Source organism: Styela clava, chromosome 8, assembly GCF_964204865.1.
Source record: "Styela clava chromosome 8, kaStyClav1.hap1.2, whole genome shotgun sequence".
NCBI lineage: Eukaryota > Metazoa > Chordata > Ascidiacea > Stolidobranchia > Styelidae > Styela > Styela clava.
The window spans coordinates 16,168,757-16,188,161 of NC_135257.1; the positions used below are offsets into that span (position 1 = coordinate 16,168,757).

General features: G+C 37.3%; 2 protein-coding genes across 3 annotated transcripts; one reads left to right on the forward strand and one right to left on the reverse strand.

The window, feature by feature from the left end:
• Nucleotides 1-1,204: 1,204 nt before the first annotated feature.
• On the forward strand, nucleotides 1,205-13,822 carry LOC120345683 (uncharacterized). Of its 2 annotated transcripts, XM_039415220.2 has the most exons (26): nucleotides 1,205-1,363; nucleotides 1,681-1,776; nucleotides 2,988-3,061; nucleotides 3,235-3,376; nucleotides 3,462-3,546; nucleotides 4,010-4,056; nucleotides 4,140-4,196; nucleotides 4,273-4,397; nucleotides 4,665-4,887; nucleotides 5,188-5,358; nucleotides 5,849-5,923; nucleotides 6,105-6,225; nucleotides 6,299-6,564; nucleotides 6,740-6,970; nucleotides 7,162-7,263; nucleotides 7,629-7,771; nucleotides 7,987-8,142; nucleotides 8,496-9,247; nucleotides 9,489-9,641; nucleotides 10,003-10,269; nucleotides 10,456-10,686; nucleotides 10,905-11,044; nucleotides 11,133-11,413; nucleotides 11,763-11,926; nucleotides 12,794-12,916; nucleotides 13,262-13,822. In XM_039415220.2, exons 1-26 carry the CDS (start codon nucleotides 1,340-1,342, stop codon nucleotides 13,648-13,650), a joined length of 4,638 nt encoding a protein of 1,545 aa, XP_039271154.1. In that variant the 5' UTR covers nucleotides 1,205-1,339; the 3' UTR covers nucleotides 13,651-13,822. The 2 variants fall into 2 exon arrangements, with proteins under 2 accessions (XP_039271154.1, XP_077971221.1); XM_078115095.1 differs by lacking the exon at nucleotides 5,188-5,358.
• Nucleotides 13,823-15,288: 1,466 nt separating this feature from the next.
• On the reverse strand, nucleotides 15,289-19,108 carry LOC120346007 (uncharacterized). The gene is made up of 3 exons (XM_039415637.2): nucleotides 18,465-19,108; nucleotides 17,912-17,996; nucleotides 15,289-17,366 (listed from the first exon to the last, which is right to left on the reverse strand). The coding sequence occupies exons 1-3, from the start codon at nucleotides 18,478-18,480 to the stop codon at nucleotides 15,851-15,853; spliced, it is 1,617 nt and encodes a 538-aa protein (XP_039271571.2). The 5' UTR covers nucleotides 18,481-19,108; the 3' UTR covers nucleotides 15,289-15,850.
• Between the last annotated feature and the right edge of the window lie 297 nt (nucleotides 19,109-19,405).

The following is a 19,405-nucleotide window of genomic DNA, read 5'->3' on the forward strand; positions in this document are numbered from 1 at the left end:
AAAAGTCTACAATCTCGACACAGGCAGTAAAAGCTTGCAACAATACTCTCTATAAATCTGGTGATGGTCAGTGAATTAAGCAGATTTTCTGTCACTGTTTGGTGGCGTTTGCTTGTGATGTCGCGACTTGGTAAAAATCGATGCTTTCTTTCGATATTGGAACTTGGATATTGGACTTGGAATATTGGACTTGGAAAAAATCGATGCTTTCTTTCGATATATTTTGTTAGTTGAGTCATCACTTACGCTTGCTTCAATAATAACTTGGTGCTTATGACAAACGGTTGTAAAAAAATTGTAAATATATTAAAGTGCAAAATACTGAACAACTGGTCATAATTGGGAGAGATTCCATTTTGTCAATTTAATCCTCGCACAAGATCAAAAATACAAATCACGAAGTTTGTTGTCGCTGTTTCCGCTCAATAAAACAACTAATTATCAGAAGTTATTGTTGGGCGGCAATTAAAACTTATTATCAGAAATCAAACGTTTCGTGAACTCCCCGATGCAATTCCTGAAATCTCGGTGCAATCAATACGTAAGAGGGCAAGGCCTTTTAGTTTTACGATATCTGCAGGGCATTGAACAGTCGCTAATATAATATAGTTACATTCGATGCTGTATTACATGTCACACTTTTAAAATAAAATAACACTTATTCGCCAACGGATTGTCGTTCGCCAGGATCGGAAAGATGCCCCGGGCAAAAAGCCGTCACATGAACTAACTCAACATCCAGAATTGTCGTCAGTTACGAAACTCATCACGCAGAAAGCGCGTGGCATATCAGTTGTCGCTACCAGACTAATTGCTATTGAACTTGTAGAAAGGATATTAGGAATTTCTTTTGTTGAGATTCATTCAAGAATCAGGCGCGCAACCCGGGATGCACTAGCTGTCGATACTTTTTGGACCACTGGAACGAACACCATATTTGATATAGGTTTTACTTCACTACAGTCTGCAGTCTACAATATAGCCTATGTAGCATAATTCACAGATGAGGTTAAAAGTTGCCATTCGTGAGCCTCAAATAAGTTGTATCATTTGAATTCGTTTGCTCATACGTGGAGAAAGGATTTAATTAAGCAGTATGTCACTATTTTATACGCTGGTTTTGTGGAGACAGTTTCCCTAGAAGCGCTGGTTATATAGTTATGAGAATACTGTAATTTATCGTTTTAATGAATATTTCACATTGAAATTTAACAGTTGCATCATTTATGTTCTACTATTCACAGTGAAAGGCGATTTTAAATAAAACCAATAAGATACGCCAATTTCACTTTTCATTTCTGTTTTGACGTGACTACGGACGGAAACTCCGACTGTGATCATGACAAGCAGAAGACGCAACGGGGTGAGTATAATATATTATCTAACTCTTGCATTCGTAAAGTAAGCTTTGGAGAACTTCAAAACCTATTTTAATCTGGAAATGTACAAAGTGTCTTGTAGAAAGTATGACTCGACCTTTTTCAAACTAAACTTTGACAACAATAGCCTATTTTGACCTTAATTTCAAACTCATTTCTAGTGGTGGTAAACATAATTATGATTTTATCGTTTGTAATGAAAGACCGATTAGAGAATGAAAATATGTTAATATATTACATACATTGCAAAAAATGTATTCAGCTTCAATTTTTCAACAATGAATCGTTGTTATATTTTCAGCACTCCGGTCCTTACAGTAGGGAGAGTGGATTGAACAGTGATGGAAGTCACACAACACCAAGACATCCCTCAGCTCGCTACAGTTCATCCGCAGCGGTATGCTCATAATTAAAGCATTTACTTGCAATGAAACAATCTCCTATACATGAAATATATTAATGGGTTGGACCCAAGTCTTCTCAATAATATTTTATCAGTTTTCATATACTTTTGCTTGTGTGGCAAGAAACGGAAAACATTGGGCACGACTGTTTATCAAAGTATTTTGCCTGGTTGTCATTTTTATGGCATTTCTTGACGAAGACTAATGGTTTTAGTCATACAATAAAGCTGTAAAGAATTCCCGTGAATGTATTGGCTGTGTGTTTGACATTTCAACACGTGAACCGTAGTTTGTCAGTTGACACAGAAGAAAAGGACCTGTTGTTGAACTATACTAGTAAACAGATTTTTACCGCGAAATACCAATTAATTTTCCCCAATTAATACCCCGTTACATCTAAACTTATTTTTTCTTAGTTATGACCTTGACAATAAAATTAGAATAACTTGTTTATACGTCACGTCGTGTTCACGCGTAACGAACAGGTTATCGTTTCATAATTGCCTTGTTCCATTAAAACATTGGATGTAAAGTTCTTATAGCCTCGGGGCATGCGTGATTCACTGTAACTCATATACTTGAAATACTGGTTCAGCTGGCATCTTCAGAATTAAAAACTTGCTCGATGTTTTCTTTATATAAGAATTCACGTGACCGCGTAAAATTTAACAGCATTCAGTACTTAATTTTGTTAAAACGGCGCTGCTTCTTTATTTCAAATATATTAAAATTGGAATCCGAACCAGTTAGGTAATGCTTGATTGCACAAATTCATTATTATTTCGCAGTCAAGTATTTGTGATACTTTCACATGCCTCTCCGACAGAAGACAATACTTTTATTAAAAACATATCTGCTGGCGGCAAATACATTAATGTTGCCATATTTTAATATACACTAATAGGAAGCAAAACCTTCTGAAGTATATACTGCTGATAGGGACACAGACAGACGTCGCTCCCAAACGATGGCTATTTTAAATTACCTTTAATTCCTTTAAAGAAGGATTATCCATAATTATGTAGAACCAAATTGAACTCGTCTTCTGTATAAACTAATTTTTCTATTGTCATGTTGAATGCTACAATAACAAATACATGTACTTTAGAATGCATGTAAAGTAACCCATTAGGTTTATATATATACGAGGTATATTGGAAGATACGCACACTGTATAACATTTACATCATTTTTTTACTTTTAGAACAATACCGACCAAGATTTTTCGACAGCTTCATATAGAGAAACTGATGATATGGACCACAGCACTAGTTCACAGTGAGTATAGAAAACGTAAACAGTGTGAATATATAATTTAAAAAAATTGTTAATTTTGTCTCTGCATTGCGCTGCTACTATTTCAATGCGATTACTGCCCCCAGAATGTAATGAGAATAAATCTACAGCACATGTTTGGCAGAAATTTATTAATCTTTTTTTTTCAAATTAAGCCGCCAATCAAGAACAATGCCAGGACCAGGACGTCGATACCAGAGTGGATATTCTGGGGATCCTAGCAGTACCGCATCCTCCCACAGCTTATCGAGAAGTGGAAAACGCCACAGCCGAACGACAACCGGAACTGACTCCACGGTGAGTAAATTTTAACCTTATTTCGTAAATAATTAATCGAAAAATCTTGAATAACAAATAACTATTTTGACTAATACAATTTTAGTTGAGCGACAATTCATCAAGATCCAACGATTGGCATAACCAACGATCAGACGATGCGAGTTCATACACTTCAGGAGAGAGCTACGGTAAGGAAGAATATGGAAGATACACTTTAAAATAAACCCGATCCAAATAAACCTCAGTCGGGCAGCATGTCATTTATTGAACAGTATAAAGTAATAAAACATAAAAGCAAAATATATACCTGGAAGGCAGTCTGAGACAAAAAGTTCACAATAAGCGTAACAAGCGCACGTCACGACAGCCACTGATGCGTCACAATCACTTTATAGTACACGACGTAAACAAGTCTGCAAAATCACAATGCTCTCGACAAATTAGCTAGCAACCAGATTGGCGTGAGGATGCCTGAAATTTCAGCTTTTCATATGTATGCCCTTGCAGTTTACAGAGAGTCACGCGCAACAGACTGGTATAATAGTCCCATCCCATATGTTCATTGGTAAAGCGCGGGATCAAAATTTATAACACCCATTATTTGCTTTCAAGCACAAGATTTATTATTTTTATATCATTATCACATTCTAGATACGGACGACACCGAACATGGACGTAGACGTAGTCATAGAAAATCTGTAAGCATAATATTTTAAAATGAACATATTTATTCATTACTATATAATGTAATAGGATATAAATATGTTTTTTATTCATTCAGAGGGATACTCATCACTCATCTGACTATAGTGGGAGATACTACCCTGACCCAATGGATGTAAGTTGCATTTTTTTGTAGAAAATGGAACCCAATGTACGTTATCATATTTCCAATATCTTCATATTTTGTTTAGAATGACGAGATGCGTCGCCTGCAGTCCGGATACTCGCAAGATACGAGCACAGGAACGGATACTACTCTCACAAATGGGGATGATCAGCAAAACGACATTGATGAACTAGCAAATTATTTTAACCGGTAAGTTAGGTAAATGATATACACAAAGAAATAGCATATCTATTAATACTTCTCAATGGATAAAGGCGGGCACAGAGGTAAGACGACAAACAGCAAAATTATGTTTTTAAAAATTACTTATCTTATCCAAATATCCATATTCTAACAAAACTACATTACGGTTTGTTAACGTGCAGTAGACACTTGTGCAGATATTCTGACATTTTTTTTGTGTACAGTGATCGAAATATTCAACCTTAATTTATGTTTCCTATATTTATGTTTCAGTCGCTTGGAAGACATGCAAAAGCAAACCTCGCGATCATCAGCTAGCAGGGGATACTCACAACGAGATAACTACCCAGACGATGTAACATCGACGTACAGTTATAATAATCAAAACCGAACTGAATCTTCTGACCGTCCTTCTAATTACAACAATCGCACGATCAGACCAACAAACAGAGCGATATCAAGCACATCCGAGATGACACCGACCAATAGCAGATCGGTAAGTCAGCATAATCTTTTTGCAAACAGAAAAAACAAATACATTTGTTGGATGATGTTGGAAATTCGATAGCATTTTCCGCAATGTTATCTCTGTTGTCTCGCTCGTCAACAGCACGAGTACACTTTAGTGGTAAAAAAACAGGATATAATCATTGCGCGCCGATGACGTTTTGAACCTTGACTTTCCATTCCATATTATTGAAACTACAGTCCGAATCTGTCTGAATTTTTGAACTTTATATACCTGTTCATTCCACCTTGGTTGGGACTCGTGGGCTCATTGTTTCAATCGTTACAGATTGACCACACTACCAGCGGAACTAATAGCACCATAACTCTTGCGCGTGATGAAATTGAAAGTCTGCGCTCACAAATATCGCGAGGTATGGACGGCAGAGACGACAAGTCCAGTCGTACCGGCGACATGACATCATATTTCAGTAAAAGACTTGAAGAGTGCCAACAGCAGGTCAATATCAAATTGTTTGAAAAGTCACTAAAACAAACTAACACAACTTAGAATGAATATCAAACTAACCAAATAATTGGAGTCACATAATATTTGAAATTCCGATTACGAATTTCAAATATTCGTGAAGTAAAATTAAAAAACAAGTTCATACTGGCAACTGAAGCTTAAACATCCCAAAGTTTCTTCTTGAACGCCAGAATCACAATTGAGCGCGCGGGTGTTCCTTGGCGACAACTGATATCGCTAGCGGAATACTTTTCACTTTTACTTCGTGATGAGTGGGATAAAAATTGTGACGCAAAAGATATCAATACATCTAGAATCCCAATAAGTATGCTCTGAGCGTGAACATCTGGCCCGAAACTAAAGTTGACCATTCGTAATAATCAATTTATTTACTCTTTTACCTTCGAATTCAAAACATAATTAGGGTGCCGATAAATATTTTTACTGCTAAATATTTCAATTGTGTATTTATCTATTTTAGGTTTACAATGCTGTGAATTCAGTTCAATCCCAGGTCGGGCAAGTGAGGGATCAAGTAGATGGCAGTATGAGAAGGGTAAGTGCCAATTGGCAGATTTTGATTGTTACAATCTTTTATGTCATATTCAATTTATTTTTTATTTTTTCTGGTTAATATCGTTGTTAATAGAAACAGTGTGGTAACGTACATTTATATGTTAGCCCTCCTAGATACGACTATGAATTCACAGTGGTTTAATATGTTTTCTTTTCTGCAGCGTCGAGGCAACGATTGGGAATCACGTGAGGAAGAATCATATGATAGTAGCGATAGTGGCATTGGGCCAAGAAACTTGACGATCAGGCCACTCACTAGAGCGCATGCCAATGCTATGGCAGGTACGTAAAATCCCACAATGCGTCACAAACACACCGAAGCCATAATAATTAAATCATTTTTTTTTTTTTGCAGAGCGTCAAGCATCCTATCCAAAAGGTGCGTCATATAGGACAGATGTCCAAACCCCAGTCTTTGAACCACCAATGTCACATATGGACGATGATGACAATTACTTGGGCAGCAACATGCCAAGTCACCCTGAATCAAACATGACGCCAAGCCCACCACCGCCAGAACCAATCTCTAAATCCCTAAAATCAGACATGGTTAACGATGATATGCCGATTCCATTTCAAACAAACTTTGACGAAGAAGAAGAATGGGACGATTTTGAAGAGGTTTGTTGTTTATCTATCAGGATTCATTTTCAAAACGCTATTAATCTAATTAGGTATTCAATGATAGCAACTATGAAGCTGATCACTACTTTCTAATTAAAGCATTCAGCGGAAAGCCTGAAAAGTTATTTTATAAACTTTGGGTAAATCTCAAATTATTTTCTTTATATTTCAGTTTATCGACGATGACACACCAGCTCCAGAGGCTTCGATTCCAGTACCAAAAGTCGGGTTCAAGACTAATAACTACGCATATCAAGCTGTTTACATTACCTACATATTGTCTTTCTTGGCCTACGTTTACGTCAGAATTACGTACACACTTGACGCACCCGGTCTGAACAGAGTCTATTGTATCGTCGTTGCCTCCCTTGAAATTGTTACAGCACCCTCTCTATTACTCCAGGTATATCTATTTGGAACTAAAATTTTATCTTTTTTAGATTTTAGTAGTTATAGTGTTTGGGTAAATTAAATAGATGACATATTTAAAACTTGCACGATTGCAGAGATCATAATAGAACCATTACCGAGTCATCAAGATTAAACTCACGTGATCACATGATCAATTGTGTAATCTTAACATTACTCTTTCAGGGATTATGTCTTTGGAGATGGATATCTCGTAATCCGCCCCCTGGCAATGCTTTTGAACGACCGAAATTTCATACTTGCCGTATCATGGTGCCTACGTACAAGGTAATATTATTTTCAAGAAAAACGTAATAGAATGTAGATTACAATTGTTGAGATTGTGACAAACGATTGAACAAAATTGAATAGTATGTGCATGAAAACAATTAATTTCATGAAAAGTTTTTACAAAGCAAAGTGGGTCGTCAATCAAGAGTTGATATATCAGTAATAGCAAATTCTCCAGTGACCAACGACGCTATAAAAGTTTCGAGTATCAAAGTTGATAAAAATATAGGTGTACAAATGGTACATGTCTTGGAAGCACTGTTATTTCACAATTTTTATCTGAATAACGTGTAAATGGTGTTTAATTCCCATATTTCAATCAAAAATAAGATTTTACAATCTATCCCTTTTTATTTTCACAGGAACCTCTTGAAGTGGTCGCCGGAACCATACACGAAATTATTCATATGGAACTTCCACCAGGTCTGCACGTACACGTCTACGTACTTGATGACGGTAAAAGAGAAAATCTTGAAAATTGGGTTTTGTCGAAAAGAACAAAGCGGTAAGTCCAAATAGGATTCGGAGATCGATTCACTGACCAATCTTATAAATCTAGATTCTAGAATATTAGTAGCGATTGACTGGAAATATATTGTATGCGTGAATCAGGATTAGTACTTAACTTGAGACATAATGATTAACGTAGATTCAGATTCTTTTTAAAACTGAATGTTCGGGAAAATTTACTGTTCTAACCAACGCAATTTTACTCTTTAGTGGTATGTACCTCCATTACATTGCTCGTCCCAAGTTGCCTGGAATTCCTCATCACGCGAAAGCTGGAAACATTAATCATACTCTCCACTTCATTTTCGATGATGCACAGACTGAAGGAGAATGTGTTGCTATTTTCGATGCCGATTTTATGCCCAGGTACGGTGAATAAATTTTCGACAATATATACGTGTTATTTCCTAAAATGTAATCTCAGTAGAATTGTTGTGATTTAGACATAGGGCTTGTAATAAATACCTACTGTATTTCCATGAAAATGTAACACAAAGTCATTTTTGAGCAACAAATTAATGGCGAAATTTCACATAAAATATCAACCAATAACAACCGACCGACAACTGCCCGCGGGCAATCTAACTTTATGTTATGTAACGCTGAAATATACTGTTACTGTTATGTTTAAAAACTTAACAGCGCTCATTAACGCACCTGACGTCCCATTCATATTGAAGTTTGAAATTTTTACAATGAATTTTTCATTTGATTTACAGGCGTAACTACCTGATGCAGGTTTTACCGGTGTTTTCTGAGAAGCGTACCCGTCCACTTGGTCTAGTACAGACGCCACAGTTTTTCTACAATGTAAACCCCGATGAAGACGTATGGGACCATCTTAACGTTTCATTTTTCCATCGTATCGAACCTAGTTTGGACAGATGGAGTGCTGTCAACTGCTGTGGAACAAATTTCATCGTGAGAGCTGATGCTCTGAAAGATGTCGGTTATTTCCCCGTCGGTTGTCTTACAGAAGATACGTTGCTGTCTCTTAGGCTTTGTACAATGGGATGGGGTGTAGCCTACCATCACGAAGTACTTGCTATTGGTCAATCACCTCACGAAATCACGGAAATTTTCAAACAACGTTCCCGTTGGTGCAAAGGAAATTTACAGATTTTCTTGGACGAATTCCCACTTATGCAGTCTGGTCTTTCACTATCTCAGCGATTGTTCTACAGTTCTTGCGGTTTCAACTATTTCTGCGCTTCGATTTCAATTCCGTTTTTTCAGCTTGTACCTGCGTGGGCTATCTTCTTCGGTCTCTGGCCTGTATCCAAAATCGGTCTCGAGTTTGCGTTTGCTTTCTTTATCTACTACATTCTCGGAAACATTCTCTTGCTTTTCCCGCCTCCACGTTTCGGAGTCAAAGACATGTGGAACGGAGAATTGGCATCTACGAACTTGTGGTTCACGTACTTCAATGGTGTGCGTCGTATTGTGGGAACGAAGATTTTGAAAGGAAAAGGTGAAAGATTTTTTCAGTTTACAAGCATTACTTATTATTCAGATTTTAGATAAATTTAAATAAATAAACATAATTAAATAAACATAACTTGATCTATATGCGAGTAAACCAACAGCCCATCCGTCAGTCACTAAAACATCTGGCTAGCTATTCATCTGCTTGAAAATGCCACTTTAGTCTTTCTGAATAGTAATATCCAATTTTGTTGAAAACCAACACTAAATATACTTTTTGTTTTCAGGTGAACTGACGTTCAAGACTACCAAAAAGAAGGCTGAGGGTGAAGATGAATTATCAAAAGTAGGATTCAGAAAAGAAGATGTTCGTGCTTGCTACATGCATTTCATTATGTTCACCATTATGTTGGTGACAATCATTTATGCTATCGTTAAAGGTACGTTTTTACAAATAGATCCCGCCAAAGTAAACGAGGCGATTCAGTTTGCCGTTGCGCAGTGGCTTCTACAGCTTTTTCCGGAGTTATGACTATATTTACAATTCTCTGGACATGATAACAGTAAATATAGTATGATAGTGCACGTAGTTGAAAAAAAACTATTTATGCGCCCGTCTGGAAACATCACGCAGAAAAGAAAAGAACGCGTCGATTTTTACCATTTTACAAAAATTCAAGTAAATATGAAATATGGCTTGTCGAGTTAACACCCGCGACCATTTCATACTCAGACAAAGTTGCTTGCTAGATGTCAAACTATTTTCTTATTATACAACGTACAATAATTTTTATTTTTTAGCTATCATCGCCGAAGATGTGAAATTCTACTTCTACTACATGTACATGATTGGTATGTCCTGGGCTATGATCAACATGGTGCCATATTTGATTGTAGTAATCTACTGCTGGTACCGGGTTCGTATTCCGGGTCTGATGGTTGCTTGTTTCCGTAACATCCAACTTTTGCTGAGAATCGTGTGTGCTGCTCTCATTTTGGTGCAGGCTTTCACAACAAGAAATTTGACAGAAAACTTTATCTGCGGTCACGAATATGAGGCTACGCTCGGTAAGTAGAAGAACGATTTATTTTTTCATTTTACATCACTAATCTCTCGTTGCCACTCCAGATCATTCATATTTCACCTGATTCTAGGTTGTTCCCTTTCTTTCGGCCAACTTCTCTGATCGTATTATCAACTATTTCACATTGTCTTATCTTCAATATTTTTTGTAATAATCTATATTAATCTAGGATTGAGTCAACTCACTATGGTCACCACTCTTGATGAAGCATCTGGTCTTGACGTAGAAAGAAATGCTTTCTGGCTGCTCGGTTTGGACGACGATTTCTATACAATGCAGCAAGTAAAAAGATCAGCTTGTGATGATGCAACTGTCCCAGTTATTGTATTTTTCATGCATCCTTCGCAGGGCTTAGTGTTAGAAGTGGAGGCTGGGCATTACATGCCTGAGGAAAGAATCGGTAAGTCGAAATGAAGAATTTTTCACCACTTTTGCGTCAAGTTTGAAAACTCTGGTTCAAGATCCAGCTAGCAATAACACCAAGGGTGTGACGAAATAGGTACCTAACTTGACTGATCCCAGTTATATTGAAGAGAAAAAAAAGAAGTAGTGATGATTACAGCTGATGATATTTTTGTCTGATAAATTCAATAATAAAACAAAATATTCTATTCACAGGTACTTGGGAGGAATATGACGAAAAGCTGGATTATTACGCTGAACATCTATCGGAGATTCCTTCCATAATTGTAATGGAACCTTCGTTACTTATGCACACATTTAATTCGAAAACGGAATATCACAATACAGAATATCAGGTATGCTCGCCACTACAATCAATATGGTCAAGTTGAAGACGCCAAAACAAAACGAATTAACCATTTTTGATTAATTTTCTACTTTTAGCTCGCCTACGCCGCCCGTGTTGAACAAGTAATAAACAAATTCCCAAATTCTTGGGTTTACGTGGATGCCGGTAATGCTATGTACTTGCAATGGACTGTTAACTTGGAACATATTATATCTGTGTTGAAAAAGATGCCTGCAAATGTGAGAGGATTCTCAGTAAACGTCGGTTCATTTGTAAACAGCACGTTTAATCGACAATTAGCTGAGGAAATTCATTGCCAAACTGGATTGCATTATATTGTTGATACATCTCGTAATGGCGGATCATTTTCAAGAAGGTAATTACGATTTTGGATTTATAGTTTTATACTTTATGCTCTTCATTTGTAGCCTACATGTCCAAAACTGAAAACCATGTGAATCTATAGATAATTATAATTACGTAAGGTTACTTTCAACATAGCTTTTTTATCACGTCGTTGGTGAAGAGGATCTGCCAAACAGCAAACGTGGCTTTACTTTCAAATTCAGGAATTCCAAGTCGTTATCTGTATATTCCCATTTTGGTATGAAAGTGTATTCCATACAATATTAAGCAATATTATCAAGTTACATACATTCTCAGCCTTCGTGACAAAAAAATTATTTAAAATTATATATTTTTTAGTATTATATTGTTATTTTCAGATCGATTGAGGAAATTAACGAATGTACATACGATCCACCGATGGTGGAGAAAGGAGACACTCCAAGTTGGCAAACAGGGGCAGCGTTGCGTCAACATCAAGCACAGCAACTTGCTAATACCATAACGATCGAAGAACCAGAAATTGCAGTTGCCATTGAAGACGGTAAGTTGGTTTGGTTTGGACAGAATGCCTTATTTCCATCGCCGTTATTTAGTTGATCCGTTACAATTCAAAGGGGTGGGCAAAGACTGATATCACTCAATCCTAAAGCCAGTTTTAATTGTATATACTCTTTGGATAGAGGTAACAAGTTTGTCACTACGCCATTTTTTGATTCCATAAATATACCGAATAATTTAGCAGAAAATAGTTCTTTGACAGTAACGAAACTACGTTAATATTATCTTAGAATTGTTAGATTAAGTTGATGCGTTTGGGTTAAGATCTATTGCGCCTTTACTCCAACAAATTAGGTAAAAATATTTTGAGAAATACATGATTTGCGAACCATAAGGTCGTTTAAAGGAGGGGTCGGCAACCTTTTGACGCTCGCGGGCCAAAATTAAGGTTGCAAGTCATTGGCGGGCCGCACATATTTTTAGAAAGTTGAGAAACCGAACGGATGGTACTTTTTATAATAAAAATCAAGCAGTGATACATCTCTTGAAGAGAGTATAGATTTATTTCCTCATTGCATCTCATAAAATCCCATTTGAATATTGTACGCGTCATTAGACCCTTTGCACTTAGCATCAACTTTTCTGCATTTTGTTGCCATTTACTTAATTATATTCAAATTATATGCTCATTAAACGAGTAATTGTGCATTATATAGTTGTTAGGTTATAATATCATTTAGTCTAAAGAATATATTCGTCAAAACGGATGTTTCGTTACTATAATTTAGTGAAGCGTCGCGGGCCGGATTATGGTGATCGTAGGGCCGTAGGTTGCCGACCCCTGGTTTAAAGGTTAATTTTATTTAGATTTTCATTTAACTAACTGTTTCATTTTTTTTTTAAAAATTAGAGGACGATTCGACGAACTACGATATTGATATTATTGGTAAACGAAAGAAGAGATGGTCACTGGATGGAACTAATGATGGAAATGCGCCGGTTTACGCATACGATAACGAGGCTGCTGGAGGAGGTAACATGTTCAACATTTTCTTTGAATGAATAATTTTCATTTATAGAGTGTAACTGCACTAATATAGTTTTAAGTAGATTCGATGAATGATAATTCATGTAAAATATTAATTAGGTGATGTAGAAAATTTTCACCACCAGTTTTCCAACCACGGTATTTACAAGTTAAACATAATTTAAAGTGACGGATAGTTTCTCAATAGCATATCTATCAGCGCACTTCCGATTGTGCCTGAATGCAGGGAAAACCTTGCATGCTACAAATTCTTATTAAAACCCACAAAAAAATTGGATGAATCTAGTTTGTACTCATTCAAATTTAATATAATAATAATATTTTTCACAGTCAACCCTGGAGGTGGTGGTGGAGCCGGCGGCGGTGGGGGAGGAGGCGGAAAACGCGCTGGAGGAGGAGGAGCAGGTAAAGGAGGAGGTGGTGGTGGTGCCGAGGACTACGGAGACCCAGGTTTTGGGGACTACGACGGCGATTACTACTACCCAGGAGGTGACGTTAAAGCGAAATCCTGTATTACACCTGAAGGCCAAGAAGGACTGGATGCATTTGCCTGGGTCAAGACGCCTGGTGAATCTGATGGTCGCATGTTTACTGCCGGTACCTTCCATCCGTGTCTCTTGGGTCATATTATTGAATGCACTGATACTTGTCCCCAATATGTACCTAAATTAAGTGGAGAATTTCAAAGGAGCGATTCGTGTAAATGCATAGACGACTAATTAGATCCGAAATTTTAACGGGCGATAAATACAATTTTTAAATTAAAATTGAAGTTTTAATTCGAGTCAATTATATATTATAATTTATCTTTTCGAAATCTTTTTAAGTGATGAAGTGCTTTCCATTACGTGGATATTCCTTTTATTGCATATAAATATCGTGTGCCTACAAGTTTTTGTGATGCTCTTGTGTATTTTGCAAAGGGATCGTTAAGTGATGGTTTTCAATAACTTGAGAAAAGCGCCTTTATGTTGAACATTTTACTCGTTTTCATAACATTGAGGATATTGAGTCATTCCAATTTGGGACGCTCCAGAAGTGTGGGTACAAATATAGAGGTAACTAATTTTGATCACCTACTTCAAATCAAGTTGTGTAAAGTGACTGACGCTTATGGGCAGGGGTTCACTTGGCTAGCACAGGCAGTCCCCGAACTCGTAATAGAACTAAAATAGGGAAAAACGGAATTAAATTATGGCCTAACTCTAACCTGGTATACACACTACTTGAATACCCAATTCGGTGCACTAAAGATCCATTTTCTCTCCTTTAATTAATATATAGCCTGCTAATGTTTGCAAACTAATCGCACAGTAAAAATCAAAATGTATACATCTGTCCAAACAACATATATATTTACGCCAGGAAATCCTGGATAATAATTCCAGACGCAGGAATTCCGTAGCCATAAACGCCAGAACAAATCAGTTACGTTATTGGTATCTCGGCATTCGTAATTTGGCATGCACCATATCGTTGACAAAGAATGCCAATTTGACCAAGATTGCTAGAGTTTGATCCTATCAGTAAGGTACATCTCATACTTTATACCAGGGTGGTCCAAACTGCGACCCACGGGCCGCATGCGACCCGCCGACACATTTCCGCGCGGCCCGCAAAGCAATTTTGGCATATATATACTACTAAACCATTGGCAGATATTTGTAATTATTAGCAAATTTATTTTGATTTCTTTTTAAACTATTTCAACTGGGAATAGTCCTTTTCCTAATAGGATTGATGTTTGTTAAAATCACAGAATTTCATTGTTGTATCTATAAACGTCAAGACGGTGCCTATATGGGAATGACGTCCTGTGATCGGTAAAATGAGAATGACTTGTCTTGTGCAGATGGAACCAAGCCGATGAGATGAGCTCGCGCCAAATAACTCCTCATTTGAAAAAACCCTCTATTTTCAAGCGTTGGCCATGTGACAGCAGTAACGAACCGCAGAGCTGACTTAGCGCCGCGCGATCCAGTTTTTTTTTTCATCTCGTCTGAGGTCCCAACTTAGACGGACTTGGCTGTTTTTTGAACGTAGCACTAGGCCTGCTCACGCTACAAGTAATAAATTTTTACAAATATAACAATTCATCATGCAACGGGTGTAAAAAAGGGTGACCGTAGTAAACTGAGAGGAAACGTATTTCCTCACCCACTACAACGTTAAACCACAGTGTCTGGTGTGTTTCAAGTAATATCCGTCACGAAAGAATATCATTTTGAGCGAAAGTACAAAACCAAACACGAGAAAATATACCGAAAATACCACGGTATTTCTCGAAAACCAATTTTAAAATATCTAAGCCTGCTAAGGCTTTATATATCTCCCTTAAAAAACTGATTAGAACGGTAAACTCTCATTCTTGAATATATATTCAAAGTAAGTAAACTTGTTATGTTTTGATCACTTCTGGGTTTTCTCCGACTGCGGCCGCGAGACCTTCTCAAAAGTTTTTGCGGCCTTTCAACCTCGCAACCTTGGACCACCCTGGGACAGTAGTTCCCATATACACTCAAAACAAGGCCCCAGAAAAGTCAGATTTTATAGGAACAAAATTCGTGTAGGAGTTTCACAGATATATATATATACTAATATAGACTAATTTATCACACCCCAGATAAAACATTGGGGCATGAATATCAAACGCCAATTCCGACCGAATGTGGTTTTCCGTTAGGTTCTCGCCTAAACTACTCGTCGATATTTTAATTTTGCAGAACTTGATGCTGAATTCAGCGCGCCCCATTACAATATCTGACAAATATCCAAGTACTGGGAGGCGCTTGTACACAAACAAAATCGCTATATTCGTTGTATAAATATTATGAATTTCCAAATGTGAAAAAGAAAGTTGATTGCGAACATTCGAAAGCAATACTGCTCTATATATATATAAAGATAGGTATTTCCGTATTAGAGATCAGTCGCAACTATACCAAATTCCTCAAGTTTGTAAGTATTTTTTAATATTTCTTGTTCGTCCGGGCCGTGCGTATCCTTGTCTATTACTGGCTTGCGGGGACTAGTTTGTCTTTGATCATCGGTTATGTTTGGCACAGGGCGGCACAATTTCTCAAAATCGAGTTTTTCTATAGACGCCACGAATGATTCCGGTGTCATGCCTATTTCAGCAAAAATACTCGAGTGCAGTTTGCTGCTAAAGTCTGCCGGCAGTGACCCGTAACCGAATTGCCACCTTTCCCGCCTTTCGTGACTCGTTGTTCCAGTACGACGACGGGTATGTGCATTCTGTCCATCGCGTCTGGCACGTGTTCTCGGTGGTTTGGTTCGCGATTTCTTCATATTAGTTTTCTCATTGTGCGAAATTGAAATATCGAAATCTTGAGAAGAACCTGGTTGGTAGGATTTCGGTCTTCCTGGTTTTACGTATATTGGCACTTCCATGATAGTTTCGCTTCTTACGAGCCCACTTGCTTTTATAGGTTGTGGATTTATAGGGGCTTTTTGATGCAACTCAGTTTGATCTATGTTTACCGTGTTGGCATCTCTAGTAACTTTATCTAGCTTACTTTGACTCCGTATAGCGTCATGGGGAAGAGAATGTTTTTGGCTGCTATTCCTATTCAAGTTGCTAAAAGATTTCTTGGCTATAAACAAATGCGCATCACTTGCACTACGTTTCTTTTTTGATCGAGGTGGTGGGATCGGCATGCTGGTAATTGCCTGGCTTTTGCCTTTCTCTGGTAACGTTGCTGTGCAGCTGAGACTTCTGGTTATAGGTTTACGTAAGTTTTTAGATTTTATACTCGGGATGGATGCCGTAGCATATTTGGTTTTATGATTAGAACTTCCTCTTGTTGCTGCTTTCGTTTGATGCTTGCGACGACGTCGTTTCTTTTCCGCCATTTTCCTACTCGAATATCTTCCACCTGTCGGTCTTCGTGACATAATGTTCTGATGATGCTGATAATCTGACGACCCTTCCATGTCTGAAACATAATCGGAGGTTATACTTGGCTTGCTTATCACTTTTGCCGTTCTCCTATAATCACTAGTATTGCTTCTTGTTCTTGAACGAAAACTATCCATCATGTTTTCATCCTGTGGAATATTCCGCCACTTTGATAGTCTCATATGTTCAACGTAGTAATAATCCGGTGGTGGACGCGTGTTAATTTCTGGCACACTCAAGTTATGTGCATTTCTTAAATTTTCTTCATCAGAGTATTTCCGATTGTTGTTATAAATTCCGTTATTCCCTTCAAATGCTTGATTCGTCCGACCCTGGTTATTCTTATTTCTTCGAATGTCATCAAACTCGTTTACAAATCCGGTTGGAGGAGCTTGCACTACTGGAGGAAATTTAGTTACTGGTTCATTATTCATGCCAGGCGACGAACTGTACCCAGATTCGGTATCCCCACAACACTTATCTCTCCACCAATCAACGGTTAATCTCTTTCTCAGCCTGTAATAAACAAATATATATAATATATATAACCTGAATACCACAACAAAGTTTTTATTAACGTTAGAAAAATAAAGCAAATTTGCTCCCATTCAATCAACGATGTGTTACACTTGATGATAAATGCCTGTTTAGTGGTTACCCCTACTTAAAGTGGGGCTTTGCTAAAAATCGACTTGTAACCAGTAATGCACAAATAGCGGTCCTAAATTAGTAAGACAGTCTTAACTAGGAATAGATATATCTATGCCATATATCTATCGCTATTAAGACTGTCAGTGGTGGGATTCAGCCGTTCGCACCGGTTCTATAGAAACGTCTCACGGAATTTCATGAGATCAGCGAACCGCTTAGCATTACTGGTTAATGTCAATGACTTTTTGTAACAGACCCGGGTGAAAAATATGACTTTTGTGATGGAACCGTCTGACTAAAAAATTGAATCCCACCACTGAAGACTGTATATTATATGGCATCAACCGCAATTTGGATGGTTTCAGGCTCTACATTACATTGTCGTACGACAAGAAATGAAAAATGCTTACCATGAAAATATCCCAAATACAATAGTTGAAACGAGGCATACTGATACAATTGAACTTGTCACTGACTGCGATGAACTTCCAATGTCTGTAAAAGTTGAATAATATTTTTAAGCAAAAAACATTTGGTGACAAATTCCAACAGTTTTTCATGACAGTTGATCCCGATAAACATGCTTCCAAAATCATACAAGTTTTAACACGATACATTAATTCAAATTTTTACCTGAATTAAATTGATTATCTGTGTCTTCCAGATATCCTATACGCCAACTCCGCTAACATTTTATGTGTAGGCTATATATATTTACTGCACCATGTGGTGCAAACGTATACCATCGGCATAAAAAGATTCTATATTAAAATCTCTGCATTTTTAGTTATTAAGTCATATTACTAAAGTTGTCTTAAGTTATATCCAAGTTAACTCGAAAATATCTGCTGATCACACATTTTTATTTTTTCCAAAACACGCTTAAGGGTGAAGTGAACATAACTTACTGCCGTAAAGGTATTTTTTCTTTAAATGGATAAATAAATTGTCATTTTTACTTACCAACATTTGTCATCATATCCAATTTTCTGCGTTGATTATTGCTTAAATGTGCTATATTTATCCACAGGTATCGTAGTATACTTGCAATTTTCTAAGCAGAATCAAGTTACCTTACGTACAAACGCAGCAATCAATGTGTTGTCATACACAATTTGAGCCTTCGTACGGACTTAACGAAAACAAAACGAGCTAATACGCTGCTATTGTTGTACTTTCTTTGTCCGTTGGTAACTGAGGACGTCCCATCAAGTATCGTATGCCGCGTCAGAATTAAGACATTGTACTCGACTAATTTATTCACAATACAAGCTTTCGTGAACCCTCGTCACTATAGATCAACCTTTTGTAAATACAAAGGTGGGGACATCTGTTATGTGATATATATATTATTTAATGTTTCATACACAGAGTGTATTGAGCCGTTATAATCTACACTTTTAATATCGAGCGAGCTACTAAATCCAGGTGATCCCATATAATATGTCAAATATGAAGCAATGTTATTTTTCCAACTCGTCATAAGTACTTTTCAAGTATGGATTTCGTGGCGATAGAAGCACTCGCTACAGAAGCCAACTGTCCCCAAGCTTTCGTTGTAGCTGATAAGTGACGAAATCAAGTGAAGAGCTATGTAAATTGCGTTCAAGTGTCTCGATGAGGACGTGTTTGGATTATAACCCACGTAGCCATAAATATTTCTTCATTAATTTGAACGTACGTGGAGAGATTTACATACGGTGTTATTCCACCAGTACATTTCAAAATTATCCACAGTGCTGTTCGCCAAAATAAGCTCACACCCTTCTTACGAAGAAGCATTGCGACGCAATAATGAAATGAATACCTTCTGATTTGTGATTCATTGATGCTCAGCGCCATTTCATTCAAACGGGGCATCTGATAATGTTTTATGAATACTGTGCAGAGCACGTGGCTTTTTG

Coding starts and splice junctions, on each gene's coding strand:
- LOC120345683 (XM_039415220.2), top strand. CDS start 1,340: ATGACAAGCAGAAGACGCAACGGG. Junction 7,264..7,628: donor TCATGGTGCCTACGTACAAG/GTAATATTATTT, acceptor TTATTTTCACAG/GAACCTCTTGAAGTGGTCGC. Junction 10,687..10,904: donor CATGCCTGAGGAAAGAATCG/GTAAGTCGAAAT, acceptor TTCTATTCACAG/GTACTTGGGAGGAATATGAC.
- LOC120346007 (XM_039415637.2), bottom strand. Junction 17,367..17,911: donor GTATTTGGGATATTTTCATG/GTAAGCATTTTT, acceptor TGTTTATTACAG/GCTGAGAAAGAGATTAACCG.